Genomic DNA, 15,088 nt, shown 5'->3' with positions numbered 1-15,088 from the left:
AGGACAAAGGGATTTCCTGTCACCATGTTGTTAAACAGAAACAAACAATTTTCTTCCTGTCTGGTTGACTCGACCTTGTTGTGATTTAGTTTCTGTATGTATGAATAGAAATATTTGCTAGCACCTGAAGTCTAGGAGGTGGTAGAATGTCAAGATGGAAAGAACCTTACAAATAGTTCAGTCTATTTGTAAGGTTCTCAGAGGTGATAAAAAAATCATGGTTGAGATGGTTAAATGACTTGCTCAGACTGGCAACGCTCAATTTAGGGACTTGTTGAAGAACATTCTAATAAAAAATTGGGATAGAGTTCTCTAAAACAAGATTAAAGTCTATTTAGAGTAAAAATATTTACTAATATTTAGTCTTAGGAAAACATGCAATAACATGGAAAGAACTTTCTGCTATTTTTCTGAGAATAGTGACTTCAGACATAAAGATGAGAAAATGAGAAGCAAAGACATGTTCTTGACTTAGTGTCTTAAGCAATCTGAATGTTTGTCCCCCAAATTCATATGTTGAAGCCAATCCCCACGGTGCTTATATTACAAGGTGGGACCTTTGAGAGGTAATTAGGTCAGAGGATGGAATCCTTCTATAAGTGCTCTTATTTTTTAAAAATGCCTTTATAACAGGGGCCTAGGTGAGCTCCCCTGTCTCCTCTGTGTGGGTGCAATGAGAAGTAGACAGTCTACAACCTAAAAGAGGGTCATCACGCTGGCACCCTGATCTTGGACTTCCAGCTTCCAGAACTGTAGGCAATAAATCTCTGTTGTTCATAAGCTCCTTGGTTTATGGTATTTCTGTTATAGCAGCCTGAATGGACTAAGAAAATAATAGCACCCTTTAATAGAGGAGAGAGTACAAGGCAAAGGAGGTGGGAAATTTAACTCGAAGGATGTGTTTTTGTTAGCCAAAGAAGAATTCCTAAATGTAGAATACCATACCTTTTTAATTTCAGATTTCAAATTACAAGGGTTACTCTGCTGGCTGAAGAGGGATTTCTTGAATCTCTCTATAACCCTTCTCTTCAAATTGTGGTGCAACGCTGGAGGGAGCTGTATAAAGTGAGAAAACAATCATTATAAGCAAATTGTTCACATTGCACAGCTGACTGACTCCGGGGAAGCATTTACTGAGGGTCAGTGTAACAATATTCGCTCAACAGGACTAAATAAGAATTTAAATTGTACTCCAAATAGCATGAGTCTATGTTACAATTTTTAATTCTATAATCCAGAAAAAAATATATTACTCTGCTGTCTTTCAAAAGGCTGCTTAATTTATCTTACTGTTCTTTCATTGTACTGATATTATTTTTCACATAACAACTAAATTATATTAAGTGCACATATAAATTGACTTTTGTAAAGAACAGACTTGATGAGGAAGAATAAATTCTATCAGATGTTTAGATGTCTGGGTCATGCTCATAAGCAAAACCCATGCTTACACTCTAATCAAGGCCCTGTCCTGAAGGATCTGATACTTTGGACCAGGAAGCACATATCTGCGTCCGCACATAATCAGATCCTGCCAGTGAGTGCTTCTGAGTATACAGCTGGAGACTGTAGAGACCAATCTTATCGAGAAGGACAGAATGGCCCTGGCTGGTTTGGCTCAGTGGATAGAGTGCTGAACTGTGGACTGGAGCATCCCAGGTTCGATTCTGGTCAGAGGCACGTGCTTGGGTTGCGGGCTTGATCCCCGGTGGGGGTTGTGCAAAAGGTAGCTGATTAATGATTCTCTCTCATCATTGATGTTTCTATCTCTCTCTTCCTCTCCCTTCCACTCTGAAATCAATAAAAATATTATATATATATATATATATATATATATATATATATATATATATATATTAGGAGAGAGAGAGGGAGAGAGAGAGGGAGAGAGAAAGAATTATTACACATGAGGGCCAGGCCAGGATGAGTTAGGTTTAATAAGTAAGTAGTAGGAAGTCACTACAGAATCTTAGAAAATGTGGGAATGGATGAAAATGGGGATTTCAAAAAATTGTTTTTTTTACTACTTTGCAGGTTGGATTTATACAAGGAAATCAAAGGTCCTAAAAAGCACAGAGGGGTAAAGTGAAGTTTGGGAGATGGACAACAGAGGAAATAAATAGGGTCAACATGATAAGGAGTCTCCTGGTGAAAATGGCATTTGGTTTGTTGAAATATGGAGCAGTCTTGCAAGGAGAGGAAAAGGAACCAGTAAGAAAAATGGAAGGCTAAATAGGAAGAAAAATGTGGTAGTAGGAACTCTAAAGATTTAAAAGAAAACACACAGAGCTCAGATCGAAGAAAGAGTAATGTAGCAGAGACGATTATTACTCCAGCCCCCTCTTTCAGTTTTAGTTTGGTGCCATGTGACTACTTGTGACCAATGAAAATGACGTGTGCCATTCCAAGAATAAGGCCATACAAAGCCAATGTTCTTCTTCCATCCCTGCCCTCCTCTAGGGCAAGAAGCTTGGGGTCCTGATGCCAGAGCCACAGGTGAACGACAGCCAGCGTTAGCTGAGTGAGAAGTAGACCTCTATTGTGACAAGTCAAGAGACTCTAGGGTGCATCTGTTAGTGCAGCATAACTTAACATATCCTGACTAATACAATGGACATCTAGTATTGTAAAGTACAATACAAAGTTCCACAAAACAGGGAGATATATAAAAGGTAATAGTAGAGCACTGAATAGGGTCTACAGGAGCTCACAACCACTGATTTTATAGCAAAGAAAAACTGTTCATCAGCTCAAACACAATAGAATACGGGACCCATTATGAAGCACGGTAATGATATAAAATAAGAATAATGCAATTGAAAAAAGTTTTAAAATGCATCCATAATCCTAGTTAATCCTTGACTTTGCTTGAGTCAAAGCAGTTTAATTACAAAAGAATTAAGATGGGAGATTCAGAAGCCCTTCAGTGTACCCTGAAAGGTTTTATAGGTTGACTGCACTGAACCTCTGCTGCTCTATTTTTACTTCAATATTGTGGCTTGTTTTACCTTGAGCCAGATGGGATTACTACTTCCTACCCCAGGCAAAGAGTCATAATTAATGTTGTTCTTTAATGAAAAGGGGCAGATTTCTTAGCATTAATGAGCAAACAGTTGGAAGACAGATGAGAAGGAAAATGAGTATAAATGATATTTGTGTGCATGAGAGATTAGCAAAAGTGGGTAAATTTAACTTAAAGTGCATCAGACTATGAAGAGGAGAGCATGTGCATGCTTTCCTAGCAAGGGGGTGATGGGTTGGAGTGGAAAAGAGATGGGGAAAGTGCCTTGAATGAGATACTACTGAATTTGATAATTTCCTACTGTACCCACCAGAAGTTGCCACTTCCCTAAGTTAAACACCAGATGGCAGTGTTGGCCTGGGACTGTCTAGTAACTGCCCAACATGGCCCCAACGGTCAGAGAGAAAGGCTTAGAAAGCCTGTTCTGATACACCTAATTGTCTGCTATGGCAAACTTTTGAAGATGTGAATCATCAATGGTCCATAGATTCCTTTAAAGGCGGCTTACCCCAGTACTGGCAGCTATCAGTATCAACTTACTAATTCAGATGCTCTTAAAATCATTATTTATTTATTTAACTTATTGAGCCTTTTGTTAGAATTAGTTTTACTTCTCCTGATGGCTTGAATTAATCCTCATGAAAACTTTCTTGAGTAAGCTAACATTCCATCAACCTAAGATTCATACACAGGGTGGTATTAAAAAAAGATATTGTGTCTTATTGGAATAACTATCACTGGACAGCACTGCATCTTTAAAGTTTTCACGAAAGAATTTGAAATTTTACCCAGTTGCAGATGACCTAAGTATAAAAGTATATAAAAACTATAGTACAAAACATGAATAACCTATGATTTCTATGTGCCAGGCGCTCTGATTACTCTTTTATGAAACAGTAAGGCACATTTTTCCTACAACAAACTTATAAAGCAGGTTCTATTTTATAGGTGAGGAAACCGGAGCTTAAAGACATTACATAACATGCAAGGATGCTTCCTGAGGTAGCGAGTCCTCTTGCACAACCAATAATCTGGAGCAAATAGCGTCACCACAAGCTGTACTGTAGTATAGTACTTTATCATTTATAAACATCTCCTATTCTTTCTTTTCTTTATCACAATAGCCCCATAAACTACCTGAATTTTACTGATGAAGGAAATGAGTCTAGAAAAGATAATGACTCACGTCCCTAAGCTTGATTTTCATTTGTTTGTTTTTACTACAAAGTAACAGATGAAATCTGATACGTATGTTTTATAGTAGGTTTTCTCAAACTTGCTAAATATATGGATTCTTTTTAAAGAACATAATTTTCTAGTATCTCCAAGAATACATCGGCAGACCATTTGGAGTCCGTGGGGCTCCATCTGATAGTGACTTAATATCTGTTCCATAATAAAAACCCTATTCTGACTGCTTAAGAGATTTATTTAAATGCTAAAGTAAAATGTTCCAAGATTATCATAAAAATAAATACACAAAATATAAGACTTCTCTTCGAATTTACAAATCCTGCAAACCTGAGTTCATTTGAGAAACACAGCATTACCCTAAATTCTATTTAACTGCCACCCTCGCCATTAGGAACCAGGAGATCCAGATGCGGGCGTGTGGATGGTTCTCTTTCCATCCATCATCACTTATGAGAAAGGCAGTATGTTTCACAGTCCATAGTGCTACTTGCATCTGAGGACGGCACAGTGCTCTTCCCAACCAGATAGTTTTGTTCTGTTGGCAGCATTTGTGGTTGATAAGATGGAGATGCAGAATGCAAAGCAGCTCTGGCCAAACTGCCTGTCTGTTCTCTGGGAGACAGATGTTTAATTCTTGAAAGTGGCTCTATGCTAATTTTCAAAGCATTTATTTAACAAAACAACCAAACCCTAAATGCAGAGTTAAATCCAAAGCTGAAGTTGGCTAGGCAGGTCTTACCTAAGGGAAAACACACAGAGGCTCAGGCTAAAAGGTAACATATGTACTTGGTCACCTGATACGCCCAAAGATTGACTTTGGCTTCCAGACATGGAAATGAACCACTGATTTCATTCTCAGCTTTTTGGTCTTAAGATTACATCTCAGTGTTGATTAAAACATGTCAAATCAGTGAAGGCAGGGTAAGGATTTTAACATCCTGCCTTTTAAAATAGTTGCTCTTGGATGATTTCTACAGATCTGTCTCCATGGAAACTGGAGAGAAAAGGCCACCTCCAGCCACAAGTGAACCGTTTCCCCTGTCAGGTCATCTGCTGGCTGTCAGGAGGGACCGCCCCGCCCTGCACTCCGGGGCGGCCTCCACAGCCGAAGTCTGAGAGTTTGACTAGTAAATAAATGTGTGGACAAGAAGATTTTTTTGTTGATTCATTTTGTCTTGTCAATTCCATTTTACTTTTAGCAGTTTTCCTCTGCAATTGGCAGAGAGAGAGACAGTGATCTTGGTCTTTAACCTCCAGCAAATTCACTAATATAATGGTTAGACTTTGTGTATTTGAAAGGCACTGACTTTAGTTAGCCCTGTAATGTAAAGTTCCCCAAAGAGAAATCATTCCTTACTATGTGCAACGTCATAAACTTTAAAGGGTCCTGGAAATGCAATTTAAAAAACCACAATGGTTATATCTGAACTTACAGCAAGGAATGCCATCTTGCCAAAAAATTTGAAACCATTTGTTATGCTGGCAGTGTGAGAGTATAATAGTAAGATCATCATAATAGTTTCATTCTTGCTTTAAAATAGGTTGAAATCTAATAAAGTTATAGAATGCATCCATTAAAAAGTTTTTTATTATATATAAATTAGCAAGAAAGGCATATGAACACTACATTTAAATTTCAAAGGATATTTTCTCTCAATTTACGAGTTAATCATTGAGGAACCAATAAGCTATTTCCATAACACTAAAGTTAAGAATGCTTTCCCCATATATCTGTCAGTATTTAAGTAGAAACGCAATTTTGAATATAATACCTGTACTCAATAGAGATGTGGCACATTATATTTGATTTATTAACCAAGTCCCCCACCCCCATCCTCCTATTGAGAACTGGTAGATGGGGGGGGGGGGGGGGGGCGTGTCCCAGAGAAAGGTCTCCCATGTCTACCCCCTTCCCCAGCTTACGTGTGCCAGCTGTCAATGTATTGCCTCTTAGGTCCAAATACACCCTTCACTGCCCTGCTTGGGATACTGGACGACTTCTCCCCTGCCAGCTGGCAGGATGTTCAGCTGTATGAGAGAGGGCGCTGAAGGGACGCACTAAGGGACACTGGAGGAGGGCGGAGCTTGTCCCTGCTTCCGGGATGCTCCAGCCTTGCCCTGGGCCTTTAGCAGGAAGCAGTCAGAGCAATGGGGTCCCTCCAGCCAGATTCAACCCTGTAGGCAGCGCCTACCCGTGGGCAGCCTCCCGGTCCTGTAGAGGGCACTCCCCATCACACCGTGCTCGAGTAGCAGGACACCTCCTCATCGGTGGCTCACCCCAACCCCCTGAGGAAACAGCACCTCCGTGGACTTCTCCCACCTTTCCAGTGAGGTCCGGACCTGAGCCCAGGCTGGGGTGTCCCCTTCTATTCTGTCCCTTTCTTGTGCTCTGCCTCGGGACTTTAAGTAGTGACTTCCCTCTCTGATCCTCCTTTATTTTCTAGATTTCTCTTCCTCTCCTTAGTAGACGAACAGTCAAGCCAGACACATTTCTGTAAGTACTTGGTAGCCATTTTTAAACAGAGTTGCTGAGGTTTAGAAAAAGGGAGTTTTCACAATCCTGGATTTTCTGTGCTTATGGTTCTCATTTCTCTGAGAGGTCCTGGTTTTAAGCCAGCACCCTCAGGATTTGTGAGTGGACACTACTTTCCTCTTTCCTGCCTGTGGTAAAGCTGGTGTCAAAAGCCCATCTCTGTCCTCAATTTCATCCCCACACGGAGCGCACATTCGCATTGAAGTTTGGTTTTGGTTGGGCACTAAGTGAAAGGGTAGGGTGGAGGTCACAGGGAAAAGCAGCCCTAGTTGCTTTCTTTATTCTACTATCTCCCAGGCTCTGCTGCCAAGCCATAATGTCCCCAGATATTTGTAGTTGGGGAGGATAAAAACAAGTACTCACTCAACTAAACGTTCCACAAAGTCTGTAAGCGATATTAGCAGCAGATTTATATTCAAGATGAAGAGGAAATGAAAGGCTAAAACACTGACCTGCGTGATGTAGATGATTTTGTGCAGCTGAATTAAGATCTGCTGAATGGGATCACTGATCTGACGGACTTTTCTCTGGGATACAGCGATCCCTGCAGACGCTGTGGATGACACATTTTTCAGTTAGTCAAGACCCTGGTTGTCTCTCTTAAAAGTGATTATTAGTAGAAAATTGGGTAAAATTCTGAAATAAAAGTTAAGCAAAGACCCTTATCCTACCAATGAGACAATATGTAGGGACCTTGTAACACTTCAATATTTTATAATAGGGGATGTACAAGTTCTTCCTTTTACTTCACGGACTTCTACTTTCTAACATCTGAAAGACCAGTTATCTCTTGGAATTTTGCCTGCAATTACGTGAGGCTGCCACTGAGAGTCAGTGGCAGCCATTGAAAATCTGGGATTCAGATATGTACAGTTAAGAGAGTATCATGCTTTTAAGTGTTAAATTCATTTATGCAAACACTGAATAGACAATCTTACAGAGAGGAAAAAAATCCCCCCAAAAACAAAAAAATTCTAAGAACGTTCAAATTAAGTAACTTTCAAACTCTTGACTATTACAAATTATAATTTTCACCTGGATTTCTGTCCAGGTCTCAATAGGACACATTTATAATTTATCCCAAATTCTCATCATAGAGCCACACTACTTTCACAGTTTTAGGCTAGGTTGGTGTCAAATATTATTTTCTTTATGGATATCTTTATTAAGTTAATTATGAAATTCACACAAGAAACAATCTTGTTCTAGTTCATCTGCATTTAATAATTTGTTTAAATGTTTAAAATTTAAAGGATCTATCTTCCTTGGGAACTGTGTCTAACTCCTTTTAAGCATCAATTACTTGACCATTAGAATGAGGTTTAATAAATTACTCATAGGGTAAAAAGGTGAAGGTAAATCAGAAAGAATGAAGTTAGCTCTAAAACAGAAAACAGAGCTGGAGCTACAGCCTGCAGAGACTGAGTGTACGTGTGCCATATTTCCTACAGTGGTGGTTTCTTGCCAAAATAATTGTTAAAATGCAACTGTTTGTCTAGACCCATACCAAAAATTAGAGACCATGTAATGTGGCCAAGTTGATGTTGCAACAGGAACATTAACTTTGCATTTTCAGAAACTAAACAGCTTAGTTCTTGATCATTTTAATGTTGCCCACTTTATGCTTTTGATATGTGGACTTAATACTTCTAGGAAACGAGTTACAATCTCACAGCCTGGCAGAGTGTCCTTAGATTTGTGATGACATTTTGAGTGGGATGTCACATGGGTCTGACTCTATCTTGCCACAAGAATGTGCTCATCTGTGGCCCTAGATACAAAAACAGAGATGGTTAGCTAGAATGCCTGTCTTCTGAATTACTCAATTAGGCGAAATAACTTAAAATTGTTTTTCTTAAGAACCTTTGACTATTCTCCCACAATTCCAATAAATTCTTGACTTTGGAAAATAGTTTTGATTGCTTCCTCTCTAAAAAATAAATTTAAAAATGTTTAATTACACATGCCCCTTGTAAAACAAGCAAACAAGCATAATAACAACCTAAGTATTACAGAGGAGCGGGGGGCCCCCTGGAACCACCACCCATCAGCCTCCTCCCCAGAGGTAACCTCTGACATCAGCTTGGTGTGTTGCCAAGTCACTTTTCTATCCATTTACATACATAAGCTTTAACTTCACAACAGTATTTTTCAAACTGTGGTTGATCCTGAAATGAGTTGAATGGGCCATGACCAGCATTTTGAAAAATGGGATGGAATGAAGTGGAACAGCATAGAAAACTTTCAGGGTGCATTGCATGTAGCAAGAGTTCACTCATTCAAGATATAAAATGTGTTTCTTATTGAGGATCATTGCCAAAAGATTTTGAAAACTACTATTGTAGAAAATCTATAGCATTAGCTTATGAATTCTTTCTCTTTTTAAAAATATATGGCGATACATCATAAGACTTGTTCGATTTTTTCTCATTCAGTCTGGCATGGAGATTTTTTTTGCCAACACAGAGTTCTGGCTCATTCTTCAGACCCACTGTTGAGTAGCACTGCACATTCTGCATGCAGCACAATTTACTTAGCCATCTCTGTCTTGTGTGTGTAGGGGCAAGGGACGGGGGGGTTGTTAATCCTCACCCGAGGATATTTTTCCATTAGTTTTTAGAGAAAAACAAAGAGAAACATTGATGTGATTGGTTGCCTCCTGCACGAGCCCCGACCAGGGCCCGGGCCAGGGAGGAGCCTGTAACAGAGGTATGTGCCCTTGACTGGACTCAAACCCGAGACCCTTCAGTCTGCAGACCAATACTCTATCCACTGAGCCAAACCGGCTAGGGTACCACCTCTGTCTTGATGGGTACTGAGTTTGCTTTCAATTTCTCACGCTTATAAGTGATGCCACAGTGAGGGTACATGCGCATGCTTTGTTGTCCATAAGTACAAAAGGTCTTTTAGAGAAGATGAGGAGAAATTAAATACTAGTTGGGCCTTCACCTATACATATTTCTTATTTTAACATATTTTAAAGTGGCTAAATCAACTTGCACTCTGATCAGAAGAGAATCCATTTATCTATAACTTGATCAACACTATATATTATACTTCTCAATTCTACCAATCTGATTCTAGGAGTTTTTTGTGTGTGTGTTTATCTGAAGGCAACGAGGTTATTGTACTTCTTTGGTGAATTTCCTGTTTGTGTCCCATGTGTGTGTGTTTTCTTATTTGTTTGTAAGTGCTCTTTACATAGTCTGAATACTAATTCTTTTATTGCATTTTATATATTAAAAGCATTATCATGTAACCTGCTGCTTTTCTTTCAATTTAAAGTTATTTCCCACCCCATCACCTAGATTAAAGGTAATGTTTAGTCTCAGGTACCACAAGAACAGTCACTCAGGTACCAGCTGCCACTGTATCATGGCAAAGCAGGACCCCATGACCAGTTCAGCACTCCTGGTGTACTCTGGAAAATTTACTGAGATGTGAGTTATGGTTGGAGAGAAAAAGGAAATTTGAGACTGGAAATGTGCAAACCCTCTTGATTTCCTGAACAACTTGGGCTAATTCTAGGTATGAGAACTATTATTCCTTCTTTTCTACATGATCAAATCTTCATAATTTTTTATATTCCCTCACCCCAAAATGTATACTTATTTAGCTCTTAGTAATTTTAGGAAAACAAAAAGGGATAAAAATCCAAATAGATACCTTTTAAAACTTTTATTCCTTATTTAAATATTAATAACTACCAAGTTAATGGCAAATGTTAACCATATCATTTAGAGATTTAAAGCATTCTCCATCAATAAATCTTTCAGATCAGTACACTGAAAACACTATGCATCCTAACTATTTACACAAAAAGCATTAGGCCTTTGTTGCCTGTGCAGTGCACTATATTCTGCTTGATTAGGTCATGGTACATTATAATACCAGGTCAGTTATGGCCCATCTCTGTGCTTTGAGACTTGATTTACATTATGAATCCAATCTATTAAAACTACAGTTCACAATGCAAGCTGTAAATTACTATGAACTTAGCAAAAGATGGATTACACTGCATTCCCCCAGTTGACCAAGATGTAGTATCAACCTACTATTTTCCTGAATTCTCTCTGAGAGTCAGCAATTTTTGAACAAGTGGAGGATAGAAAGTTTCAGGCAAGAGCTCCCTGAAGAAGTGAAAAATATTTTCCCTTTATGAATGGGGCTGAAACATACACGAGCTTCGCTCTTTTGGACTGACTTCTCTGTTAAAAGACAATACAACCTTTTACATTTAAGTATGGTGGACAGATTCACTCTCATTTCTTTCCTTTACTTTTAAGTAAGATGAAATGAAGTAACTGAATTGTAGTTCAAATCTACAAATATTCAACAACCAACCCCTGTGCTTAGAAGTTGAACAAAGGATCATGGGAGGTTCACCCCAACAACCGGGGAATGGAGGGCCAAGAGTTTATAAAAAGGTTTCATTTGTGAAGCCCATGCAGAATGAGGAGGCTTTCAATAGGCCAGGACATGGATCTGGTATGAGGGAAGGTAGACTTGAGTGAGAGCTTCTGAGTAGAAGAAACATTTCCAGCAAAGGACAGGAGTCAGCTAAGTGGGGCCACCTCTGGAGAACAGCTAGTGTCCAGTTTATCCGGGGTGCAGTACAATGAAGGGGTGTAAGTACGACTGATGAGATAGCCAGGGACCATATATGATGGCGAGGAGCCATCCGGGAGACTGTATTCAGGGAAGGTGACCTCATGAGAAGAGGCCTAGAGCTGAAGTCAGAGGCTTGGCTTGGAATGGCATGTGTGACTGTCTGGGGGGAGCAGGAGCCAAGGAGACTGCGGAAGCTTGGGCTCCAGTCACTGAGAGAGAACGACATCTGGTGGAAAAGGAGAGGGAAGTGAGAGAGAAGACTGGGAGCTTGGGCACAGAATCTTCCCATCATAGACCAACAGGGAGTTCTACAAGTGGGGCCAAGTCCCCCTAATGCCACACCTGGTGGATTTCCCACAAAATGGCAGGAAGCTACCTCAAAGCCTCAGCTTCTTTCACCCTCTGAGTGATCAGGCTCCCTTCAACCCCCTTTCATGTGAACCTTCAGATAGGAGCTGTTTAAAGGCCAAAGACGCAAGGCTGCTTTGAAGCCCTTCGCTCTTAAATTCTGACTTAGTCACCTTGACGTAATGCATTTCATCCTGCTCAGGCTTAATCTCTCTCTCTCTTTCTCTCTCTCTTTCAACCAGGTAGGGGGTCCCCAATTCTAAACTTGCTATATCTTTAGTTATTCTGCAAAATATAACCTCAAGATTTTTAAAGTCAAAGTTCGTAGAAATGACTACACAATACACATGGCAAGAGGCTGTGCAGAAAATTTTCTGTTGTATTATTTCCCACACCCCCTTTCCACCTCATGAACTCCCTTTGCTGAGCAAGCAGAGTGCGACTAGCATTTCCCCAGGATGGAGTGGCAAAGAGGAACCAAGGAAAAGAGCAAGTACGTTCCTGGGCTTAAAAAAAAATCTGTCTAAGCAGAAGGCAGAGAGATTCAAAAGAACAATTGCTGAATAAACTCATCTTCCCACCCCTCCTGGATGTCATAAAGATTCTCTGAGGAGGGAGGATACAGAGAAAAGGAGAAAAGAAAGTCTCAGAAGAGACTCAAATTGCAGCTCACCTTAGGCGAAGTCTGGGTGGGAGCAGAAAGGAGGAAAGAGTTGGTTGATGGAATTGTCTTTGAGTTTGGGGGTTCAGGAGTGGCAAGACTGGGTGCTGGTTCCCAAGGGGAACTCTGAGAGGCCCTGGTCATGCAGAGCTTACCTGCACCATCGGCAATGCCACGGGTCGGATGGGGCCGCAGAGATAGCTCCTTGGGGTGTCAGAGACAAAGAGGCTCTGCTGAGATCTCAAATCTCCAGGCCCAGAAATGTCAGACTCGCCTCCCCAGCCCCTGGAGAAGGGAAGCCAACAGAGCGAGAGCTTGCCCTACAAAGGCCTTGCCTTCATTCCACAGCCACCGTGGAAACACGGACTGTAACGGGAAGTCAGGTGGGCTGTGTCACTTCCCTGGATGCCAATGTGGAAGAGTAACCACGCTCAACAATCAGATCAGACGCCAGCACATGTGGTCTCAAAGCCCCAGTACCATGATGCCAATCAAATCCCTGGCACAAAAATATCACCCAGGGAAGGAGAGAGAAGGGCAATCCTCGGTTGGTCTGACTTTGAACCTGATATAATCAAGAAATCACCAACACATTGACATTTAGATTTAGGGTAATTGACCATGTTTTCTGATATCTGGAAGGGGGCTCAATATAACAACTAAGGTTAGTGTTGGGAAAACATAGAGAGTTAAATTTTATTCCTGACTTTTTGGACTAAAAATAACATATGCATTTGGTCTGGTCCATACAGCCTGACTCTTCTCACTTAGTTATTGCTTATGCAATGCTACAATGACTAACCAAGTCATGCTGACTCACTTATTCCTGCTAAAGGGAACTATTTTTTCTCTGAAAGTCAACTCGATTGATGAAGCCCAGATTCTCAGGAATAAAATATTGTGGTGTGAAAACCACACTATGTTCAGCATTGAGAATGCAAAGGCTAACCCAAAAAAAACCCCACAAAAAACAGAAAGAAAAGATGCCCCCAACCCCATTCAATTCCCTGAACAAGAAAAATGCTCAGTGACTGGAGCCCAAGCTTTTTCATGATTTATCCCAATCATGGAAAGACTAGGCAAAATGATCATTGCTTAATTCTCTGGCATCGTGCTAGATCGTTTTATAACCCCACTTGATCCTAATCTAACACTTTTGGGTAATGTCCCAGTATATTTAACTAACAATCCACACCGATAAAGGTGCAGGTAGTTTACAGCCTGTAGCGTTAGGGATTTACCTGCAGAAACTGACCTATTGGTATGACTTCATAGGCCGAACAAGAAGTTAATCACAAACACACATGGTTTAATTGCCCTGTAGAAATTTCACCAGTCTTATGCTTAATTTAGCAATGTTATTTCAGCTTTTCTTTCTTGACTGACTATATAAATCCCTGCTCTTTAAATGCTCTTGGAAGCAGCTCTTTTATTCTCCAGCTGGTTCCATCATTAATAGATTAAATAAAACTGGAACATTTGCTAAAGAATAACTTTAAGAATTGTGCTTTTGCATTCCAATATGGTTTGAAAAATTATTTACATAAATTATTTACATAACTCACTATCTAAAGCATCCCAAATAATCTATGGAGTCCATAGTAGGGAATGTTAATCAAGCATGGGTGAGGTCCCGGATGTACCGGAGGGCAGGCAGGGGGCCCAGCTAGAAGAAAGAAAGAGCCTCTTGTCATTAGTCTTGACTGACTTGTCTCCATCCTCAATACTCAAGTAACTATATGATGACAACTCAAAGGATAGTTGAATATACTTCAAAACTATTTTTTAAATTTTATTAAAATAATTAATAATGCCAATTTGGAACTTGAGAGCCTTGCTTTTGTATTGACTCAGTTATTTTGGACAGAGTGCTACCCCCATCACCCAAGCCACAATGACCTCCCTTTCCTCCTACCCGAGGGGGTGTGGCTTTCCCTTCCTTCCACCTGGCCTTTCCCCCAGGGCAGAAACCCTCAGGATGGCATGTGAGCTGCCACTGATCAGCTGATTTGCAGTAGGTACTTGGTTCTGGATTGGGACCATAGATAACTTTTGTGAGTCTGAGTATCTCCTTGGAAAGACATTATCCTAAAAAGAATATGAAAAAGAAAATCTATATCTCAGGCAGCGTCCTCCTGGGACCTGGTCCACACTCCTTGGCAGGAAGAATTAGTAAGCAAATTATCGGGGGCAAAGGAAATGTCACCTACCCTTTCTCCAATCTAAAGTCTGACATTAAAATATTGTTTCCATCCTTGAAGTAATCATAAGATTACTGTGCAGCTGTTCCCAATAGCAAGGATAGACAAGGATGTATGTAGGGTAGGTCTGCATCAGTCACTCAGTAAGTTTTCAAGGGCTTGATCTCAGAGGGAATGCTCCAGATATATGCAAACTTTACGAAAGACGCTTATAATCTGGTTGGAAGGTAGAGCTAATATAACAAAATCCCCAACAAGCAATATAGAAAGTATATAATTATATGCCAAATCACATAGTATAAACTAGTAGTATAAGTTTTGATTAAAATCTGGGGAGCACATTTTTATATGCAAAAATAATTGTTACGCAGTAAAATGAGAGAGAAGGCATGTACTCAGAATCATGGCAATTGTGAAATTTAGTATTAAGTACCTATTGTGAATGACTAATTTGAACGTAAGCTACTAATTTGAATGGTTGCTCATTAGACGAGAGAATTAGCTGTACTCTCTGGAAT

At 40.1% G+C, this 15,088-nt stretch overlaps 1 protein-coding gene across 5 annotated transcripts in view; it reads right to left on the bottom strand.

The window, feature by feature from the left end:
• The window catches only part of NEK10 (NIMA related kinase 10), a 150,829-nt gene that overhangs the window by 14,162 nt on the left and 121,579 nt on the right, over positions 1-15,088 (bottom strand). For 4 of the 5 annotated variants that reach the window (XM_079794536.1, XM_079794540.1, XM_079794538.1 and 1 more), the window contains 2 exons: positions 7,202-7,302; positions 946-1,056 (listed from right to left, as the gene is read on the bottom strand). In XM_079794536.1, the coding sequence (XP_079650662.1) occupies positions 946-1,056; positions 7,202-7,302 (212 nt within the window). The remainder of the gene's footprint in view (positions 1-945; positions 1,057-7,201; positions 7,303-15,088) is intronic. The other variant, XM_079794539.1, reaches the window with a different exon arrangement.

The sequence above is a fragment of the Cnephaeus nilssonii genome (assembly GCF_951640355.1).
Source record: "Cnephaeus nilssonii genome assembly, chromosome: 17".
Taxonomy (NCBI): Eukaryota; Metazoa; Chordata; class Mammalia; order Chiroptera; family Vespertilionidae; genus Cnephaeus; species Cnephaeus nilssonii.
This window is presented reverse-complemented; position numbering and strand designations above follow the sequence as displayed.